Raw genomic sequence first — 23,912 nt, 5'->3', positions numbered from 1 at the left:
CTGTAAGAGAAAAGCATCTATTCAAGCAAACTTGCAAATGAGTTGAAGGAAAAATTAGTTAGCCCCTGCAGTAAAATATTTTTATCAGTACCCAGGCAACTGCAAATTTTATGTATCCAAAAGATTCTGGTAAGGATTAAATTTTAAGAGAATGGTTTCTATTAGCAGATTTTCATTTATAAATTTTCATTTGTTTAATATATTATGTATTCTTTTTCCAGATTGCTTATATTAAAAATTAAGGGGAGATATTTGAAAGAAGTGAATGATAAAAGGATTGAAGATAACTGTGAATGATATTATTAGATAGTCTTGAAAGTGGTTTACTTGCCATTTTGCTTTCAGATGATTTCCCTTTTGAGCTGTTTATTTCATTAGTAGCTTTTTAAAAAATAGATTAGCTATTCTTAAAAAAATAATGTCTTTTAAAACTTGTTTCGCTTTCTGTAAAGCTCTTTCTTTCATAAGATTCCCTTTATCACTGACTTCTCATGTGATGCTTGTTTCTACGCCTTCATCACCTCAGAGGTGCACTGCTGTGCTCATTCCTGCAGCTGAATTGGAGGGCTGTATTGATGTCCTGGGCCCAAGGGCCTGTGCACTAGTATTGTGTGTCAGGAGCACAAAGGGATGGCGCCAACCATCCTGCTCTGTGCGCCAGTAACTAGAATTAGTTACAAACCAATCGAATCCGTTGCAGCCAATTGGTAAACTAATTGGTAATTTTAGCTGTACATCTATATGTAGTTATCTGAATACCTATAACATTACTTTCAGAGCCACTTTTGTTCTGTTTCATTCTGCTTGACAAAATAGCCTTCATAGCTGTAAGGAGAAAGATGTGCATCAGCGACTATGAGGCTGCTCCAGCTGCTTGTCTTGTTTGTATTCTCTTGTTAGTAAAACATGACTCAGATTACAACTGCATGGTACCACTCTGATCATTTCTGATAACGTGGAGCTAAACGTTCCTTAAAGTAGGTTGTTTAAGCCACCAAATGTACTTTGTGCCAGCTTGTATCAGAAGTCTAGCTGCATATATTCTTGCCTTTTAGAGGGTTTCTTCTTTTTTTTAGCAAAAATAGAGATCAGTAGAAAACTTCTGAGATAAATTATTCTGAATCAAATATTTCTGTGCCCTGAAGTAGGTGATTTAAGTTGAATGAATTTAATTAAACAATTTGAATTATATTAGTAGAATTGAGAAAAGGAAGCCAACTAAATTTAAAATTTGTTCCTTTTCCTAATTATAGAAGACTTTTATTACCAGTGATTTGTCACTAAAGATTACCTTTGAAAGAAAATCAACAATACTTCTCTGTTCAGAAGAGTCTTAAAATAGGATATAACTTTCGTGACTAAAGTGAAGTTGATACTATATTTCATTTATGAATAATTTGGCATGTATTTATTACTAGTCTTGGGTCTGGTTTCCACAGTGTACTTGTATTTTTTAAAACATAAGTAAAAAGTGTTTTCAAGGTCTTTGACTGCCACTGATACTAAAATGTCAGTCTAAGATTTTGTTGTAGAAAAGTAATGTATTTATAAAACAAATTAGCATTTTTATAGCTGGTCGGCATTTTCTGATAGTTATCTTCTGGGAGTATTGAAAAGTTGCCTTTTATAATAAAGTCAAGTGAGACAGGTGTATCTTTTTTTTTTATTAAACTATAGTTGATTTACAATGTTGTGTTAGTTTCTGGTGTACAGAATAGTGTTTCAGTTGTAAATATATATTCATAATCTTTTTTGTTGTAGGTTATTACACAGTATTGAATATAGTTCCTTGTGCTATACCATAGGACCTTGCTGTTTATCTAGTTTATATATAGTAGTTTGTATCTGCTAATCCCAAACTCCTAATTTATCCCTCCCCTCCCATTCCTCTTTGGTAATGATAAGTTTGTTTTCTGTATCTGTGAGTCTGTTTCTGTTTTGTAAATAAGTTTGTCTCATTTTTTAGATTCCACATATAAGTGATATCATGTGATATTTGTCTTTCTCTGTCTGACTTACTTGACATCAAGTAAGATAACCTCTAGATCCATCCCTGTTGTTACAAATGGCATTATTTCATTCTTTTTTGTGGCTGAGTACTATTCCATTTTGTGTGTGTGTGTGTGTGTGTGTGTGTGTGTGTGTGTTCTCTCTGGATATGTGCCCTGGAATGAGATTGCTAGATCATACAGTAACTCTATTTTTAATGTTTTAGGAAATCTCCGTACTGTTTTCCTTAGTGGCTAGACCAAATTACATTCCCACCAACAATATAGGAGGGTTGTCTTTTTCTCCACACCCTCTCCAGGATTTATCATTTGTGGACTTCTTAATGATGGCCATTCTGACTGGTGTGAAGTGATACTTCATTGTGACTTTGAGTAGCATTTCTCTATTAGCAGTATTGAGCATCTTTTCATGTACCTGTTGGCCGTATGTATGAGACTGGTATGTCTGTATGGTCTTTTCAGTAAGATGAGAAATGGTATAATACTGGTAAAGTGAATAAACTTTAAAGTTCTTTGTCTTACCCATTTAAATGAAATCTTTGGCCAATTAACCAATATCTACACATAGTTAAGCTTGAGATCAATTCCTCTTTCAGAGCAATGGAGTAGATCTCAGTGGCCTGTGGTTTTACACTCAAGTGATCATCATTTTGAACAGTGCAGATTTATTTATTTTTTGAATTCTGTTGTCTCCTGTAAGTTTATTTCATCTGTAAATTGGATGAACATACCTTGTATTTCTTTATCAGAATCAGTGGTGAAAATGTTTGGTTGAGGGGCTTCACTGAGATGGAATAGAAAATTCAGGCCTACTGTCTCTCTGAGGACAAATAGAAGAGCTAGGTGATAAATAACAGATCTACAGAAAGCTTAGGAGAGTGAAGAATTCTTCAGCAGGGAAGAATTATAGGGGCATGATCCAGGAAAAGATAGAAATCCTAAGAGGGAAGCCACAGCAAAACATTTCTGAATAATCCATTGTCAACGAAGAAATTAATAGAAATTAGAAAATATTTTGAACTGAATGATAACAAAACAATATATGTGAGCTTGAGCCTAAGTCATGCTTAAAGGAAACTTTATATTGATAAAATGCATATATTTGAAATGAAATAAAGGCTGAAAGCGAGTGATCTAAGTATCTAGCTCAGGAAAGTAGAGGAAAAAAGTGAACTAAACCCAAAGAAATCAGAAGGAAGAAAATGATAAAGAAAAGAGCAGAAATTAATAAAATAGAACTGTCATACGTCAGAGAAGATCATCAAAGTCAGAAGCTGTTGTTATGGCTAAAGAAGAAAAGAAAGCTATGAATATAACCAATATCAGTGATGAAAAAGGTAACATTACTACCAACACTGCTATCAGGGATGAAAGAGGTAACATTACTACAGGTCCTACAAGACTTTAATAATACAAGTTTTTAAATTTATACATTAAAAAATACATTAAAATATGTATTAGAAGTGGCTGGCAGGTTTGGATTGGTTGCATTAGAGATATTAAGAAAATAAGTTATATTTTGAAGATAAAAGGAGGAAGGGTTCTCTTTTTCAGAGAAAGGATTTACAGATATGGAAAGGGGGAAGTTTAGAATGAACTGTAGGTGACTGATTGGAATTTGGAAGCATTGATATGAACTCATGGGTTTCTTAAATACCTACACATACCTGGATATAGAAATAGGTGCAGGTGTGTGTGTATGCATAGATTTCTACTGTCTACTTGAGCACCTAGAATTGACACACCAATAGCAGTGAGCACATTAAATACCTAATCTTGGTCAAGATACCATTTTCCAATAAAGGAACCAAAGCTGCTTACAGAAATGGCTGATCCCAGGACAGGGGCAGGTGGTTGATGGGTCTTTGCTTTGAAATAATTTATCTGTACGTTTATGTTTTGTGCACTTTCTGGCTTAACAATAAAAAAGTTTAAAAGAATGGTCAGTTGAGAAGTCTTGAGAAGGAGTATCTACCATCTCTTGGTCTTTAGACTGTCAGCTTCACTAATTTCTTACCAAACAGTGAGAGTGAAAAATAAAACAAAACCTAGAAAACTAGGTCAGTAGGTTTTGCTGCTTCCTCAACAAGAAGTATAGTGTAAAAATTATTAATTCCTAAGTCTTTTACTCTAAAATTTTTTCTTTAGACTCTTTAGTTTCAGAATGGAATTTAATGTTTGTTGTTTGTTTTTAATTAGGAGGTGCTAATGATGCTCGATAACTATGTAAGAGATTTCAAAGCATTGATTGACTGGATTCAACTTCAGGAAAAGCTAGAGAAGACAGATGCTCAAAGCAGGTAATGAATTCTGGTCTTTATATTTACAGCAGCCAACAGATTTGAAAGCAATTATTGAAATTGACAATGAACTTGACCTCAGTTTACCTTGAAACATAAAATTCTAAAAGTTGGGAGCTGTATTTCTCATTCAGTTAAGTAACAAATATTTATCCTGTACCTACTAGTACAAGGCACTTTTATCCAGTATAGAAATTTAATTGCAGAATATGATACCTTTACTACTTTCATGAATTTGAAGTCTAAGGTGGGCTAAAATAGAACTTATTACTATGAGAATATATTATAGGTGTTCAGAGAAGGACAGGGTCATATCTCTTTTGGGGGATAGATCAGGAAAGATTTCATGGAGGATGCATAAGTGTTTAAAGGATGCGATGGATTTTAACAAGTGACTGGCCTTTCAGATGAAGGAATAAAGACAGCTGTAGAAGGGAAGAGCATGTGTGATGTGAACATAATGTAGGGAGAGGTGTAATATTTCTTCTTAATGTAATAGGCAGTGAGGAAAATTGATGCAGTTAGGGAAATAATGAGAGATCAGAGCTATTTTAGAAACCTTCATTTGAAATGAACACACAACATCTGAGTGTTGTGTGCCAGGATCTGGGACTGTTGTGAAGAAAACAGACACCGTCCCCGCCCTCATGAAGTGTAGAGTGCAATTGCAGGAAACACTGAAGTTAAATACTTATCAGTGTACAAAGTGTCATCAAAAAGAAATGTAGTATATACTTTGGGAGTATAAGAAAAGGCATCATCAACCAGTAAAGTCTAGGAGGGCTTCCCCAGGGAGGTTATATTTAAGTGAGTCAGAAATGCCAAGAAGCGAAGGAGAGAGGAGAGAAGAAAAAGAGTAATCCTAGGTGGAGGGGATGGTATATGTGATACCCCGGAGGTGGAAGAGAGCGCAGTCTAGTCAAGGAATTTAGAGTTTAGCAGGGCTGGGGTGAAGAGGACAGGGGAAGGGTAGCATGAGATGAGCCTGGAGAGGTAGACGGAGACCCAATTATGCAGGGCTCTGTAGGCATGATAAAAACTTTAGACTTTATTTTGAGCCATCAAGGTTTCTAAGCAAGGAAACAACATCAAATTTGTGTTTTAAAAAAATCTTTTGGGTACAGTGTGGGATGGTTGAGCAGTATAGTTCATAGATGATGGCTACTCAGACTAGAGTAAAGGCAGTAGAGAGAGTTGAGATGGTCTGGAAATAGGTAATCCAACTGGACTTAGTATTATTTTAGTTATGTACAAAAACGAAAGAAAAATTTATTATTTATTTTAGACTTATAAGTGAAACCTGAGCCTTGTGAACTGGGTCAGTCTGTGTGGCTACAGTGATGCCTTTTTACCCAGAGAAAACAGGCCTCAGCTGCCTCTTTCCCTTGGATTTAACCTTGTTTCAATCTCAGTGAGTGGAACCATCCTTTAGAGAACACATCTTTTACCCCATCCTAGTGTATCAGCCCTGTGGGGAGACCAAGAGAGTTAAGAAATCCCAAGAGACAAATGCAGGAAATCTTGATTCCCAGGAAGTCAAATTCAAGGAATCCATGATGTGTTAAACATCTTAACCGTTGGTAGGTCAAACCAAGTTGTCTTTGTACCAAGCAGTTTCATCCTTACTGCTTGGTAATAGATGATTAGATCAGGTTGTGTGTGTGGTGGGGTACATTCCTTCATTGGATTGAACCAGGGTAAGAGATCATCATGTTGATTTGGGATTGGTGAGCATTTTGCCCTTGTGAAGATAAGCAAAGGAAAGCAGGTTCAAAGAAAATGGAATAGAGGTACAGAGAGAGGCAGAAATGAGAGAAATCTTCTGGTCTTTGAGAGTTTGAGAGTTGCCTTAAAACTTGTCTCTTCCAAGCCTAATTCCCCTGAGCCCTGATTCTAGTTTTTTTCCCCACCTTGGATGTCCTTGACCTTGTACAGTTTATATCCTTAAAATAAATCTTTATTTCCTTCTTCTTTTAATTTAACTTTATTGAGTTTCTGTTTCTTGTGTTCAAAAAGGGCCTGTAATATAACCATCAGTGCATTTAAAAAGCTAACTAGGTTTTTTTTCTTGCTTGCAAACTCCACGCTCATAGAGGCTATGTTGAAGATTATATTGAGAAAGATTCGGAGGCCAAGTCCAAGCCATCCCTGTCTTGGCATCATGGTTCAAAAATATACCTGAGGCAACTCTTTTACCTTAACTACTTATCAGCATTTCTCTTCTTTGTCTCCTAAGGTAGCTCCCAAATACAGAAAGCAACCTTAAATTTCCTGTAGATGGCATTATCCATCTTTCATTACTCAAATCATGCATCAAAATTCATTTCACCTAGACTTGAGATTTAAATGTAAAAACTGATGTTGCACATATTTACAGAAGAAAATTAGATGAATATTTATATATTTTTATTGTGTGAAAGGACTTCGTAAGACAAAGGCAGAAACCACAAAAGAAGATATCAATAGATTTGATTTAATAGGAAGAAAATATACCTTCTTTCATAAAAATTGAAAATTGCTATTTACATAAGTGAAATAGTTATTTCATTTATCAAAGATTTGTAGCTATAGTAGTAATAGTAGAAAAGGATTTCAAATCAGTTAGAAAATGGTGCAAATCCCAGTGGACAAAATGGGCAATAGATCCTAATGTACAAATCCCAAAAGAAGAAATTCAAATGGCTGGTAAAAAGATTCAGCCTCACTTATAATGATCATAAATGTATATAATTTAAAAAATAAAAACAGATATTACTTTGCCAATAAATTTTTTTTCAATTAAACACTTTTATTGAAATGCTTGTAGGAGAAAGAACTTGTCAAAGGCTGAAACGCTAGTGCAGGAGCCAGCAAACTTTTTCTCTAAACTGCCAGATAGTAAGTATTTTAGACTTTGCGGGCAATACTGTCTCCTTCACAATCCATTGAAATTTTTAAAACAAGATACCAACTGTTGACAAGGTAAAGGGAAATGGGAATTTTTTATCTGATGGGAATATAAGTTTTACAACCTTTCTGAAAAGTGATTTGGCAATTAATTGTCAAAAGCTTTATACTTTATTTGGATAGTCATCTATCTGAATCTTCTTGTTTTCTAATAATAAATCTCATGAGAGGAAAGGAGAGGAAAAATCACAATCACTAGATTGAGGCAAGGAGATTGTGGGGAGTTGTGGAGGTCTGATTGAGACATAAGGATAGAGAAGATGTTGCTTGAGAAAAACATTTTAGTGAAGTGTGCATCCTGTCAGCTGATTGGTTGTGGGGCCGCTGACGGAGGAGGAGTAGTTAGCTTTTCTTTATGACCTTTATGATCACACTCTCATGGGTGATTAGGAGGTAGACAAAGAATAATTCATATTTTCCTGTATATTCTTCATTTTACCCATCACCGCTGTCTTTTTGTCTTGATCCCTGTTCTACACACACAGCTCTCCAAGGGCACCAGACAAAGTAGACCAAATTAGTATCATTGCCTTTTTAATGTGTTTTTAGCTGGGTATGTGGAGGCTTTTAAGTTTATCTCATGTCTTTGTAACTCCATAACCCTTTTTAGATAATTAGGTTTATGTTGCTATGCTGCAGTGGGTGGAAGATCCTGGACCATGCATCATCTGGGATTACTAAGTGGTAACATGGTAACTTTCTGGTAAATAGTGCTCTAAGGGAAACTTGTGACCTGCTTAGATTCTCACCCACTAACAACCAAGAGAAAAGATTAGATTCCTTCCCCTGCTCCCCCGCCTCCTCCCCAACCCCCGGCCTTTTGTCTGTTAATCTGCTGTATGTCTTGAATTGGCAGACCAACTTCATTGGCATGGGAAGTAAAGAAGATGTCTCCAGGACGTCATGTGATTCCAAGTCCATCAACAGATAGAATAAGTGTAACATCAAATGCTCGAAGAAGCTTAAATTTTGGGTGAGACGAAGTAGAAAAAAGCCTACTAAGACTTACATTACAGTAAATAATTTTTTTGTGAATAATATAGTATTATAAAACTGGTATTTCACTATGAATATATCCACATATATGTTATTGTTTATGTTTGAAATTGTTTGAATAAAAGGTTTAAAAAAACCCAGGAAAGGAAAATTTAACTTTTAGGAAATGTTGTATATTTAAACATAATTAGGATCCAAAAATGAAACTTGTGAACATATTTCATGCTAAATGACTTGTAACGTGAGCTGGCAATTTCTTTTACAACAGAGGATCTAAATATATATCATACACTTTGTTGTCATATAAATTACATCTTTATACATTATAATTTATCAACACAGTTTTATAATCATTGTTTTATACAGTTGTCTTTTATATCACACAGGAAAAGAAAAGAGTTATAAGAAAAAATACATTTGTATTGTCTTTCATATTTACCTATGTAGTTACTTTTAGTGATCCTCTTCACATAGATTCAAGTTACTGTCTAGTGTCCTATCATTTCAGTTGGAAGAACTCTCTTTAGTATATCTTTATCTTATTGGACAGGTCTGCTAGTGACAGTTTTTCTTTTGTTTATCTGAGAATATCTTAATTTATCCTTTAGTTTTTGAAGTATAGTTTTGCAGTGCATGGAATTCTTGGTTGAGAGTCTTTTTCTTCTAGCACTTTGAACATGTCCTCTCACCACCTTCTGGCTTCCATGGCTCCTGGTGAGATATAAGCTGTTATTCCTATTGGGGACCCTTTCATGAGATGCCTCACTTTTCTCTTGCTGCTCTCAGGATTCAATCTTTGTCTTTGATTGTCAGTAGTTTGACTATGATGTATCTAGGAATGGATCTCTGAGTTTATTCTACTTCAAGTTTGTTGAGACTTTTGGATTTGTAGATGAATGTTTTCCTCAAATTTGGGAAATATTTGTCCATTATTTCTGCAGATACTCTTTCTGTCCCTTTCTCTCTCTTTGGGAATCCCACTTGATCTGTGTTGGTACTCGTGATGGTGTTCCACAGATCTTCAAGACTCTGTTCAGTGTTCTATACTTCTTTTTCCTGTTTCTCAGGTTAGGTAGTTTGAATTTACCTCTCTTCAAATTTACTGATTCTTTATTTTGCTAGCTCAGTTCTACTGTTGAGCCCTTCTGGTGAATTTTTCATTTTCATTATTTTACTTTTCAAGTCCAGAACATCTACGTAGTACTTTTTTATATTTAATTTCTCTTCACTGATATTCTGTATTTGATGAAACTTTGTTTTCATACTTTAGTTTTTAATACGGTTTCCTTTTGTTTTTGATATTCTTTGAGCACAGTTATAGTAGCTTATTTAAAGTCTTGGTCTAGTAAGTCCAATGTTCACGCTGCCTTGGGAACTCATTTCAGTTACTGTTCTTTTGTGTATCTGTGAGTAGGCCATACTTTCCTGTTTATTTGCATGTCTTACAGTTTTTTGTTAAAAACTGGATATTTTAAATAATGTGACAACTCTGGAGATCAGATTGCTACCCCTTTCCAGGATTTGTGGTTGTGGCTGTTTGGTGGTGGTGGTTTTGTTACTATTTGTTTGTTTGACTTCTTGAACTAGTTTTATGAAATCTGTTCTTTGCATGTGTATCCACTCAGGCTCTGCTCAGTTATCTTAGTTGTCAACTAATCATTTGATAGAGGTTTGCTTAAATGCCTTGAACCAATAAATCTCCGGCTCTTGTCTAGTTTTATATGTGATAAGTATGTCTTCAGTGCCCTGGAGTTTACAGTTGTCTTTGCTGCCAGTTCCTGCTTCCTCAGAGCCTAGGGTCAGTCAGAGGTGAGAGATTAGGGCCTTCTCAGATCTTTCCTGGGCTTGCACACAACCCTGCACCTGTGCGTGGCCTTCTTGATTCCCAGGGGTATATTGGAGCTTTTCAAAGCTCCCTAAGGACGTCTCGTTCTCCAGCTTTTCCTTTTAAGTTAGCCCGTTTGCCCAAAATGTTATTGACACCTCTGGCAGCTGTGATGTTGTTCCTCACAGTCATCACTGTTGTTATCCTTTAATTTCCCTGGCAGAATTTGTTTTTAAGACAAAAATTTGGATTCTATCTAGTTCTTTAGAGTGAATCTTCACACTTGATGAATAATGTGAGGATTGGTAAGTAGTTTGCTTGGTCAATTCTCTTTCTTCTATTAAAAGCTCACCTTTCTTCAGGACTTCTCACCACTCCCTGCCCCAACTGTGTCACAGTCATTTTCATGTCTTGTTACTGCTGAACCTTGCACATACATCATTATTTTTAGATTTGCAATGTGTTAAAATTTTTTTTTTTGTACTTACACCATGACTTTCTTTAAGGTAAGATGTTTGTTGTATCTTCTATATCTCAAGCACTTAGCATTGTACCTGGCCCTTAGTAAGAGCTCATTAAGTGTTACTCAGTAGAACCAATTCTTTGCTTTCAAATGAGATTATTAGATAGCATTGCCTTAGGTGAAGAGTGATGGACTTTGGAACCTTGTAATAATTGGATTTTTGTGAAGTGGGGGAAAGATAGATAAGCAAGCAAAACCAAATGTTGGTATATTCCAGTATCATTGTAAGGGAAATTCCCTTATAATGCATTCCATTGGTCTGTGGTTCAGAGTATTGTATAGTACGTGGTTTATTTTAACACTGAAAATCTTCAATGCATGCATACTAAAAGTTCTCATACTGATCTCCATCTAATCATATCACTGGATTAATTGACACTCTTTATTATCATTGTAAAACATGTTTAAGATACTGAAAAATGGTGGCTTATAGGCTGTCTTTAGAATATATACTCACTTCTGTTCTTCCTGGTTGAATTAAATGCTTATTTAAACTATGCAGTTAGTTACCAAACTTGTTTATTTAAGTTGTTTTCAATATTTTAACTCATAATTTAAATATTAAGTAAACCAGTGAAATATGAGTATAAAAAGGGTCATTGTTTCTGTGAAAACTAAGATAAGTGTTTGGAAAGCTTTAATCAAGTTAACTGTTAAAAGTTTTGCTGTCAACTGAGGAGTGGATAGGACAACTGTGAAAGATTGGGGAAAATATTATTAACATTGAGGACTGTGCACTTAGATTACTTAATAGGTGTCACTAAATTCTCACTCCATTTTGAAGAAACCAAAATTGGCCATTGTCAATGAGGCATCATACTTGTGGCTCATGTAAGAATTACAGACACAAAAAAAGCCTGTTTTAATAGGGCCTATATTGATAGAATGGCAAATTAATGCACATTTATATTACTAAAAGATGCAAGTTTTAAATGAAAATAAAAAGTTTAAGGTACATATGCATATTTTTAAGAGTCCCCATTTAAGTGAAATTTTCTTTTAAACCAAATTGATGAGAGCTTTTATATTATACTTGTTCCTATATAATACACGATATCAAATTTATGAAGCATTAGACCAAGATAAATTTATAAATATATTTGCCTTAAATTGCTATGGTAGTATGTTATTTTGTATATGTGGATACACATACACACACATAACTCATTTAAAATTTAAATATTTAACTTTTATTTGATTTATTAAATGCAATAATTTTCTCCATAGGGGCTCACCTGGCACGGTGGCTGCTCCACGTCTGGCTCCCACAGGTGTCAGTTGGGCTGACAAGGTAAAGGCTCATCATACAGGCTCTACTGCTTCTTCAGATGTAGCACCTGCCCATTCTTGCCCACCAATGGCAGTGCAGACACCTTCCCGCAAAAATGGCAAGTGACTTTGAATCAACCTTTTTATGTAGTAGACAGGTGGATTTACATGAAGATATTTATTTTATTTGAAATTGGTGCTAATAGCATTATATATTTATCTTTTTGTATTATTTATATGATATCAATTTACCTTTGTTAAAATTATAAAATAATCCTCAAAACTCTATGAAAGCTTATAAAGATTATTTCTAGTCTCACATTTGCTCTGTGTAAACTTTAAGGAGAATATCTTTTGTCAGTTCATGTATAAGATCTTTTCTTAGTCTTTTGACTTAAAGTAGAAAAAAATAAAGAAGTTCATCCTTTAGGTAGTATACACTTTTAAATATCATGTCAGTACTTCATTTCACTAATATTTGAATGTTATTTTGGTACTAAAATAATATTCTGTGTTCATCTTTGCTCACATATCTATTTTCTATACCATCAGAATAATTAAGGGGAACAAATAAATAGGAGAGCTTTTATTCTGAGGACCCACCTGGAATTTATTCCATAAGAATTTCCTTCATAAATCCAGAGTGGATTTTTTTTATATATTTCTAGAGGCCAGGATTTTAGGGTGATAGTAAGTAATAATGAATTTGTGTTATGAGTTAAGGAACAACTTAAAAATACTGCTTTCTTTTCTCGTCAATGAAAGATCCCTTTGGAGCTTTTTGGTTCAGAAAGAAATGTTTTGTAGTAACCTATAATGAAAAAGAATATGAAAAGTATTATATGTGTATATGCATATATTATACTAAAACATTATGATGTACACCAGAAATTGACACATGGGAAACTGACTATACTTCAATAAAAAATTATAAATTAGAAGAGAAAAAATAGGAAAGAAATGTTTTATTGGATATAACAAAGACATTGCCCCCTTTGCATTGTGGATATTGTTGTGCTGTTTTTCCATTTTGGTCTCAGTAACTTGTATTGTCTTATTTCAAATAATTCCTTACTTTTATGGGATATATTGCCCTTACTTTCTCTGCACAGACTGTGTGGTAGAAAACTGAGTATAGGCATGAGTCCTCTCTCTTCGATAAAAGTAGGAAAATGCACAATCTTCAAGTTTAGTTTCTGTATCTTGAAAGAGTCTGAGAGAAATGTGATAAAAAAAATCAAAACTGCTAAAAAACTGAATAGAATCATGGTATTAGCACATATCATGGTTTTGTTTAAAGCAGTACTCTCAGATTATTTCTGAGTGTGACCCATTTGGCTGAGGTAAAATGATAGATCTGATTATGACTAGGCTTAAAAATATCTTTTTAATATATCAGGTAATTTTATTTTTGACCACTTTGGTTTTCACTTTTTGGATTTTGATGCACTGTTATGTGCAGTGACTTACGGTGTATAGCTTAAGTAATTTATGCTTATAGTAGCTATAGTCCTCAAGTTTCTAATGATATGCTTTAAAATTGATTTTTGTTAAAGATGACAGATTGAGCACATGCATTTACTTTCCTTTTTCTCCAAACTCAGCTCAAATGATAATGAAAGAATTTAGAAATAAGACTTAAGGAAAAAGAGACAGGAGAAGAGATGATGTGAACAAGTTTTTGGAAGTTGGAAGGTAGAAAGGCCAGTGGTGACATTTGAATGAGCTAGCTGAGTCCTCAACTCAGAGTGGGCAGAACTGTCAAGCAATCCAGTTTGCTCTGCATAACTTCCAAAAGGTTAAGAAATCAGTGGGTGCAGGTATCTCTGAAAGTGAGGGTAAAGGTAGGGATTATACATATAGGAATATATACGGATTTTGAATCCTCCCCAATTCTCTATAACTCTGAATAGTAGGATGAGAATACCTGTATCTCTCACCCTAGCAGAATATTGGACATTTATTCTCTAGAGAAGGTACATAAGATGCTATTTGACTAGAGGGATACCAAACACATTGCAAGGTGGGAGTGTATTGTGTTGAAAACAGAGATTAAGTGAAAGACTATTGATAAAGATAATGTTGAGCTGCCTCATCCTATCTTCCACTTCAAGCCCTTTTCTCCCCCTGAACTGCCAGATTTCCAGATCAAGAGAACCCATATCTAAGGAGCACATCCAGATCTGATGTAGACCATGAGATATTGGTCTTTGAGACTGATTCTGTAGTTGGATGAATGCCTAGTAGCCTTGGAAGGCTTTGGCAATCTGAAGCTAGATTGTGGACTGTAGTAGATTTTGTATGAACATGGGTGCCCACAATTTCTCTCATCCCCATGCACGCATGCCTCTCCCACTAGCAAATGGTGAAATCTGCTTTCTCTCCTCTTGAGTCTTTGGTTGTTCCTGTGACTTGATATGGTCAGTAGAATGTATCTAGAGTGATATTTGGCAAATTCCCACCCTAGCCAATAAGAGGTTTCATTTTCTCCTTGTTGGAAGCCAGCTGACGTGTAAAGAAGCCCAAGATAGGCTACTGAATATTCACAGATCACATGAAGAGAAAGAGGCCAGGAGAAGGAGAACCTAGCTGTTTCAGCCAGTAACTAGTATCAAGGCTCCAGGCATGTAGTGAAGCTATCATGAACTCTCTGACCTCAGTTGAACCAGCCTAGCTGACACCATGTGGAGATGAGATAAGCCTCCCCCTATTCCCTCTTCCCCCCCCAAATGAGCACTCTTCAGATTCCTGACTCAAAGAATTGTGTGGAAATAAATAACATGGCTAATAATATAAGATACTAAGCTTTAGGCTTGTTATATAAAAATAGATAATGGGAATGTCTGATATTTGAACAACATGTGTTATACAAAAATAAAGGAAAGAAAGAAGTCATGAAACAGATAATTAAAGGAAATTTTGTTTAACAGGAAGACAATAAGTTTTTAACCAAAAGGGCCCATTAAATGCCCACCATGGTAGATGAAGATAGAGTGACATCAAAACATGTTGGGAAATTCATGAAAACTACAGATGATGCGAGGCTCTAAAAATTAAAGGATTAGTTTATATACAAATGACCAAGAATCAGAATGACTTTTCCAGAACTATCACTAGAAGCCACAAGAAAATTGAGCAATGTTTTCAAATTGTGGAGGAAGATAATTTCTAAGCTAAAATTCTATGTCCAGCCAAATTATCCACTAGAAGTGAGAGTAAAGATATTTTCAAGCATGCAAGTTCTCAGAAATTTTTTGACACCATGGACACTATCCCTACTAGAGGGAACCAGCACAGAGAAGAGGCAGAGGTAGTAATTCTGTGGTGGTGATCCCAGGATGATAGCTGTGTACACGTCTAGAGAGCAGCCATTCCAGATTTTTTTTTTTTTTTTTTATGGTCACAGTGCTCTGGAAGAAAGGAATCTGGGAAGATAAATGAAATTCTTAAAATGTCTGATGTGTTTCTATGTATTAAGAGATTTAAAATTTAAGAGAGTTGGGATTGAATTAATTCTTAGTAGAAAATACTGAGGCTAAATCATGGAGAGAAAAGAGAATACAGAGAAGATCATAAGAGGCATAGCTATGAATGGAATCTGTGAAGGGATGCAATGAATGGTGCAAAAACAACATTTGAAGAGATAATCATTGAGGATTTCCCCAGACTGTCAGAAGACATCAATTTTCACATTCAAGTAAGTCCAAGCAGGAAAAATACAAAATAAATCTCATCTAGATACAATATAATACAAATACTAAAAGTCAAAGAAAAAAATCTTTACCAAGTTTGTAATCTTTACAGAAGTCTTAAAAAAAAAAAAAGACTTTTCAAAGGAGCATGAGTAAACTGATAGCTGATGGAATCCAGATGGTGGAATGAGGTCTTTAAGGTGCTGAAAGAAAATAACTGACAAGATAGTATTCTATATCCAGCAAAAATACTCTTAAAAAATGAAGGTAAAATAAAGGCAATTCTAGACAAATAAAATGGAGAGAATTTGTAAATAGCAGACCTCCACTAAAAGAAGCATCACTGAGAAGTTTTCAGATAGCAGGAGAATGATCCTAGATAGAAACCTGGAAATGCATGGAAGAATGAGGAACACCAGGGGAGTAAACATGTGGATAACACGAAATGTGTATTGACTGTGTGAAACATTATGTCTTGTTGAGCTCAAGATATGTGTGTGATGAAAATTTATGACAGTAAATCAAAAGAGAAGAGAAGAATAAATAGAGCTTATATTTTCTAGGTTCTGGCATTGTTTGGGAAGTTAAAGAAGTACTCATTTGTATTAGACATTGTAAGTCAAGGATGTATGTTATAAACTCAAGAAAACCACAAAGAAGAGTAAAAGAATGTTCAACTGATAATCTTTTTGATTGATACAAAAGAAGACACAAAAAGAGAAAAAAAGATACACAAAACAGATAAGACAAATCAAAAACAAATTATAATATGATAGCAGTAAATGCAAATATATCAATCCCTACATTAAATGTAAATGGTCTAAATATTAAATTTAAAAAAAAGATTATAAAACTACATTAAAAATAAAGCCCAACTACATTCTGCTTATAAGAGATACACCTTCTATATGAAGATATAGAAAAGTCAAAAGAGAATGACAGGGCAAGATATTGTATGCATATCATATTCAAATTAATGCTAGTATTGCTCTAATACCAGACAAAATAGACAAACTAGACAAAAAGCATTTTAAAGAGATACTTTTTTTAGTTATTAAAATGTCATTTCAACAGAGAGATAATTCTAAATTTATATGTACATGGCATATTTTTAAAACATATATAAAGCAAAACTTGACAGAACTGCAAGGAAAATTTGAAAAATTTGTATTTATACTGGGAGATTTTAACAATTGTCTCAACTGATAATACATGTAGATAAAGATCAATAAAGATATAAAATATCTAAATAATGTTTTTAATGAACTTGACATAATTGATACATCTACAAATAGTACTTTTTCTTTTCCTTTTTTTTTTTTTTGATTTTTCAATCTGGAAACTTTACAGGTATGTTTTCTAGTCCACTGATTCTCTGTTCTTTATGTCTGATCCATATTTTCTTGAATATTTTAATAGTAACTATTTAAAAATTCTGTGTCTGAAAAGTAAAATGTCTGAACTGCTTTAAAAAACATTTTTGGGGGCTTTTCAGTTATTTGACTCTTTTTTATTAGCATGCCTCATAATATTTAATTGAATGTTAACATTGTACATTAAAAGTTATAGAGGCTCCTTCTAAATTTTTTTTTTCCTGGCAATAAGACAGAGAACGAGCAGATCACCTTAATCCTGTCAAGGTTTGGTTTGAGGTTTTATTAAAGTCGATGTGTCTTAGTTTCTACTTACTCCTTTTGGGGTCTCAACTGAAAATGTGGGGTGTTTGCCAAGGCCACTACATTCTTGAATTCCAGCTTTTGTTTCCTCAGCACTGTACAGTTGCTACAATATCTGCTTAGCTCATTAACATCCCAGCTGCTGTTTTCTGCTTGGTGTCTTGGAGTCTTGCCCTCTATGTGCAAAGCGTAGCAGTTGTCAGATTTTTTTAAGGGAAGATTGAATGCAGATTTTTTTGGCTTACTTTCCTGCGATTCCCCTCCTTTCCCCTGAAGTCCCAGTTGCTTTAGACTCATTGAACTCTAGCATCTGTCTCAGCTAGACAGGACTGCTGATTTCTGCTAGGACTCACTTCCCCTGCACTGTGAATTCCACAGGTCTTCAGGGAAAATTCTAGGGTGAATGTGGAACTCATGTTGTTGTCTCTTTTCTCAGAAATTGTAGTGCCTCAGATATTGCCTATATTGGTTGCTTTCCAATGCCTTTAAAGAATTCATTTATATATTTTGTCTAGTTCTTCTGGTTGTGTTTGGCAAGAATAAGATTAATTTTGATACAGGTTATTTTGTCATGGCTATAACTGTAAGTCCAAATACGTATTCAAGCACACAAGGAATGTTTACCAAAATTGACACATGTTGAGCCATTAAACAAGTTTCAGCAACTTTCAGATGACTGAACTCATTCTGTCTGCATGAACACAGTGGAATGAAATTAGAAATTAATTACAAAAAGATAGCCATACAATTCTCAAATTTTTGGAATTTTGGAATATATTTCTGAATAATCCATGAGTCAGGGAAGAAATCACAATGAAAATTAGAAAATATGATGTGAATGAAAATGAACATTTAAGATTTTGTAGGATTAAGGTAAAGCTATGCTTTGAGGAAAATTTCTAGCCTCAATTACACCTATTAGAAAGGAAGGGAAACCCAAATCCAGCTGTAAGAAGGAGGACCTAAGGATGAAGGTGAGGCTGCTCCATCTTGGCCAGAACTAGAAGTCTTCATATTAATTTTGACAGTCTGCATTTAGCCTACAGGATTTTTTAAATTGTGGCTATATACATTATTCTATACATATATACCTCAGGCTGTGACATTTTGAAAGATTCTGATTTATTTTAGGCTTTTGACTCTGTGGTTTTGGACATAGGCCCTCATTTTCTTTTCTGTTTAGTGGAACATTGGACTAGATCCTCTAGGGTTTCTTCAGTTAACATTCTATAGTCTTATGATCATTAAAGTTGTTTTTTTTTTTCCAAATCAAGTTGTGTTATTAATACTGAGATGAAGGGGAGAACTTGGATTTTGGAGCAAGTCTATGTATGGATTCTAGAATTGGGGGGAGGCAGTTTTTATGTATCCATTGGGCCATGGACATCAAACCAGTTTTTCTGGACTTGCATCTTGGCTTAACCTTTGCTAGATGTGTGACCTTGGGTAAATCATTTAACCTCTCTTTGTCTCAGTTTCCTCATTCATAAAATGAGAATGATAGTACTGATCTTAACAGTGTTATTGTGAAGATTAAAAGAGTTGTATGTAAAGCACCTACAGCAGTGTTAGCACATACTGTACACTATGTAAATATCATTACTTTATGACTGTGCGGCCTCAGGTCAGTGTTAGTGTGAATCTCAGTTTTCTCACTTGTAAGAGCAGAATAATTGTACCTGCCTTACAGTGTGGTTTAGGGATTAGAGAATGCACACACATGCATGCATGCACAATACACCTTGCATAGTAGTTAGTGTCATGTCTGTGTCTTAGTTGCATTTAATGGGAATTAGATTGGAAAATATTTTTATTTTACAGGTTTTTGAAAATTTTTATCATCTAAAGAAATTTTGATTTCTTTTCTTCCCTCAATTGCATAGAACGGAAAGATGCTGAAGGATGGGAAACTGTTCAGAGAGGAAGGCCTGTCCGTTCACGATCAACAGCAGTGATGCCAAAAGTTTCATTAGCCACAGAAGCATTAAGATCAAAGGATGACAGTGATAAAGAGAATATACGTCTTTTACCCGATGGAAACATACAGAAAAGTGACTTTGTTGGAGATGGACCTTCTAGTACTATGGAATCTCGGCCCAAAGACTCAGTACACTCTTGTGATCATCCTCTTGCTGAAAGAACCCAGGTAGTACATTCTGAAAATCCTTTTACTGCTTTTTTATAAGGAATATATGTATACTGGAATGTCTTAATTTTTCTACTTCATTTTAAACTTACTATAGTGAAAAATTTCAGATCTCTAGAAAAGTTGCAAGAATGGAATAATGAGCTCTCTGATGCCCTTTACCTGGATTCACAGATTAACATTTTGCCACGTGTTTTTCTTTCCTCTCTATTTACACGTCACACACACGGTATGTTAAACATTTGGGAGTAACACGCAAACATCATACCCATTCACCTTTAAATGCTATAGCATGTATCTCCAAAGAACAAAGAAAGTCTTCTGTATAATCACATTATAATTATAAAATCTGGAGAATTTAACATTTATATAGTTTGTTAACTAATCTATAGTTAATATTCAAAATTTTCCAGTTGTCCCAATAATTTCTCCATAGATTTTTTTTCCCATGATCCAAGATCCAGTCTAGAATCACACTTTGTGTTTGACTTTGTCTCTTTAATGTCTTTCAACAGAGGCAGTTTCACCAGAGCCTGTCTTTGTCTTTTATGACATCAATATTTTTGAAGAATACATTTCAGGGTTTTTTGTACAATGTCCTTTATTCATTCTTCAGTTTAGCTTATGCATTTTGAAAGAAATAAAGTGATTGTCCTTAGCCTCACATCTAAAGGTGTATCATATCATTTTGCCGCTTGTTGTTAGCTTTGATTATTTGGTTAAAGTGGTGTCCTCCTGCTTCATTTGAAGTGTTATTTAAAATGGTGATGAAAGTAAGAATCATTTTTCAGTTGCTCTACTTTTACTTCCTGCAGTTTGAGTATAGAGTAATTTCCTGATATTGAAAATGATTCTTTGATGTTAATATTCCCAGTACTTCTTCTCTTAGTCCACTTGAAGTTTATTTTACTTATTTGGTTAAGGAATGCATTTTAAAAAGATATTTCTTTATAGAAAGACTTATGTTCAATTAGTATAATTTTATATAAAATGGCTAATGAAATAGAAGGTATATTCTTTGATATAGTCCAGGGACTAAGTGAAAAAGTTGTAAAATAGTTAAAATATTTCTCAGTCTAGAATAGTATTTGCTGTTAAAAATTTTCTCCTCTTATACTTACAGGATATTTATTTTTATTGGAAACTGTACTAAGCTTCCGTGTTTTTTTTTCCTTAATGATATTAATGACTCTTAATCTTACATTGCTACTGATGTTTTTACCTATAGGATATTTAGATATAAACATAATACATGCACATACGTATAAAGATATAATTCTTTAATGTCTATATGTTTTATGCCCACGTGATATTGAAAGTTCCTTGTGGACAATATCTTTTATGTTACTTTAAATTTCCCATAATATGGAGCAGAGTCCTAGGCACATAAGAAGTAATCAGTACATAGTTGTTAGATGAAACTTTAAGAAAAATTTAAATGTAGGTAAATTTGATATAGAAATCACTTTTTATATTACTTAACCAACCTCTAGCATTTTTGCTAACATGTATTTTAACTATAAAATTTGACATAAAAATTATGCTGGCTTTGTGTAATGAATAAACATGTCATTTTGAGATTTTAGAAATAATCCATACATAGAACTTTTGAGTAATTATTGTGAAATTGTTCCAGTGTAAAATTACACTGCTGATGGTAACCAAGCTAATGGTAATAACTGTTTTCTCCACTGTCATTCTGAAAGTGGAATTAGCATATTTATATATTTTTCAACATTATAGTTTAACTTTGATTTTGTTATTTAAATTGATAATGATTTTTTAGTAAACAGGGTTGACTATATTGTAAAGATCAGTAATGCTAATGTAAATATTGCCAAGAAGATTATAAACCATGGTGACTGATGTATGGATAATGTTGATAGCAATATAAACATTGTGATGCAATTTAAATAATGCTTATGCTAAAATCAACACTTTGGGATACTTTAAAGTTCTAACCAATAGTAGAATAAGGCTTGGTCAAGTTTAATATTTATATAAATAATTAATCAAACTGGAGGTTTTATGAACACTGCAGTGTTTATCTAATGTTTATTTAAGTAGTGATGTGAATGAGTTTTAAAGTCACAATTTTAGATTTTAGTTCTTCTACTTGGAGTTCATTACTCTGAGTATAATAGGGAAAACAGCATCGTTCTTTCTGTACTTTGTTAGAAGGTGAAAATAAGGACTTGTTCTTAGTCACCAAACTGGAAAGTTTTTAGAAAATGGATATGTATTTGGGCTAAGCAAATATTGTATTTGTTTTAGATGGTTTTCACATTTCTGTTATGTGTTAAATATTCCTAAAGGGGAACAGGATGGCTGTTGAAGTCTAGAGTATGAATTGCATAATGAGACTGCATGCTGAGATATACTGTACTTTTTAATGGTGTATTTCTCTTTTAGATCTGAGAATTGGTATTATGGGCCATGTGGGTCTTCATGAAAGATACTTTGAGTTTTTGTTACTATTATCTAGAGAGAGCAAGTTTAATGTTTTTGAGTAAAATGCAATTGAAGTATGTATTTTGGTGAAAAGTGCTTTCATTTAATATTAGACAGTCTTCACTAAAACCATGTAAATACCTTTAGTTATTAGAATATTGGACAAAGTATTAAACTTTTGATTAGATTCCTTTTGTGAGGCATAGAGTACTCATCAAGAATCAGCCTACTAAAATAAAACATAATTACAAAATATATTGCTTAATTTCTTAAAGCACTTCAGACAGTGTCCTGTACATAGTAGATATGCAAGTAAAATTTGTAGCTGCTTAATGGTTTATTTTTTTACACTTGAAACATGCGAAAAAGATGAGGGAATTGTATGTCAGCCAGTCAACTGCTGCTTCACAGTTGATAGATTAAGCAGAATCAGCTTTTCTAGAGTGGAATAGTTCGTGAGTATTTTTTGTTATCTCTCATTCATTTCATAATGTATTTTGTTAGTTCACAGTGAGTACAGTGGATGATGTCAAGAACTCTGGCAGTACTTTCTCACAAGACAATTCTGTGCAAACTTCTGAAATACCTGCTGTTCACATTGATACAGAGTGTGTTTTAGTTACTCAGCAAACCGATACACCTCCTTTGCAAGCAACTGAAGACAAATTTTCAGCAGAGAAAGCAAGAATAGAAAGTGAAATGGACCCTTCAGATATTTCAAATGTGAGTGCTGCTAACTTGGTAAGAACAACTTATTAGAATTCTGAATAAATATATTAAAGAAGCATAAACCTCAGTAATACAAAGTTGTATTGTCTCTTTTTTACTTTACAAAGCAATTTTTATAAAACATTTTATATATGTTATTTCATTTTAACATTTTATTCTTGTAGCAACCTTTTAATATAGTTAAGATTCTTCTTGTTTTGTAGAGGAAGGAAATGAGTCTGGGATTAAATAACTTGCTCAGAATCATTTAGTTTGTCTATGATTTGATCAAATGTTCTTCAGTCGAGCATTAAGACACGGTAACAATAATGTCTTCTATGCAACGTCTGCCACTCTGATAGATAGGAAATGGTGCCTAATGGACTTAGTTTTTAAAAATTCTCTTTACAGTGTAATTTAGACTGTTACTATCATTTCCTTGGAATTAGTCTTTAAGATGAAATTTATTTACCATCTCTATTGCAGAATCTTTAAAAATGCATTGACTTGAGATTATTTATAGGTTTATGGTTTTGCATGACTACTTATTTCTGCCCATGTATTTGTATTTCCCATTTTTGTATTAAGACACTTGGCCTGAAGATAATCCAGAATAGGTCATGCTGGCTTTGTTTAAAAAGTAGCTTTCAAAAGGAATAGGCATGTATAAAAAGTTGTTGAGAAAAGTAATTGAAATTTTAGTTTTTAAATGGCCATCATATACTATAGTTTCTTTTTATTTTATTTTTTAACTTATTTCTATTTTTATTTTTTTGTAGGGGGAGGTAATTACGTCTATTTATTTACTTATTTTTAGAGGAGGTACTGGGGATTGAACCCAGGACCTTATGCATGCTAAGCATGTGCTCTACCACTTGAGCTATATCCTCCCTGCTATAATTTCTTTTTAAACTTAATGCTTTGTCATGCTGAAAGATGGTATCAGCAGATGGTATTAGGCCAATCGTACATCTTACAGAAAGAATACTATTAGATATAGATGAACTTGATAGAGATTGTTTAAGGGGAAAATAAGGGTTATTGTAATACGAAAACAAATATTTGTATTCCTTTAAAAAAGAATAAAGGGCAGTTTGTGCTTTAACTTAGGTCTTTTAGTGTGAATATTTTTAAAGGTTAAACATAATTATGGTCATGTAAGTAGTGGGTTTAATGTATGGTAGAAATTGGTCATATTTATCTTTTTGTTTTCATGGCTAGATATCATTAAAGTATTTATTTTACAGATGGATTCTGTGAGAATCAAATTTCAGAGGAGGAAAAAGATCCTATACTTAAGCATAAAATAATTATATTAAAGTCTGTTTCTCATTTTAATTTTGATCACATATGTAAAATAGGCTTGTGGTA

General features: G+C 33.8%; 1 protein-coding gene across 4 annotated transcripts in view; it reads left to right on the top strand.

Moving 5' to 3' along the window:
- Nucleotides 1-23,912, top strand: part of SCAPER (S-phase cyclin A associated protein in the ER) — a 258,514-nt gene that overhangs the window by 24,004 nt on the left and 210,598 nt on the right. For 3 of the 4 annotated variants that reach the window (XM_031440770.2, XM_031440766.2, XM_031440771.2), the window contains exons 6-10: nt 4,209-4,309; nt 8,112-8,228; nt 11,827-11,987; nt 19,120-19,382; nt 22,338-22,574. In XM_031440770.2, the coding sequence (XP_031296630.1) occupies nt 4,209-4,309; nt 8,112-8,228; nt 11,827-11,987; nt 19,120-19,382; nt 22,338-22,574 (879 nt within the window). The remainder of the gene's footprint in view (nt 1-4,208; nt 4,310-8,111; nt 8,229-11,826; nt 11,988-19,119; nt 19,383-22,337; nt 22,575-23,912) is intronic. The other variant, XM_031440769.2, reaches the window with a different exon arrangement.

Source organism: Camelus dromedarius, chromosome 29, assembly GCF_036321535.1.
Source record: "Camelus dromedarius isolate mCamDro1 chromosome 29, mCamDro1.pat, whole genome shotgun sequence".
Classification (NCBI taxonomy): Eukaryota; Metazoa; Chordata; class Mammalia; order Artiodactyla; family Camelidae; genus Camelus; species Camelus dromedarius.
Note: the sequence above shows the minus strand (reverse complement) of the source record. Positions and strands in the feature narration are given on the sequence as shown.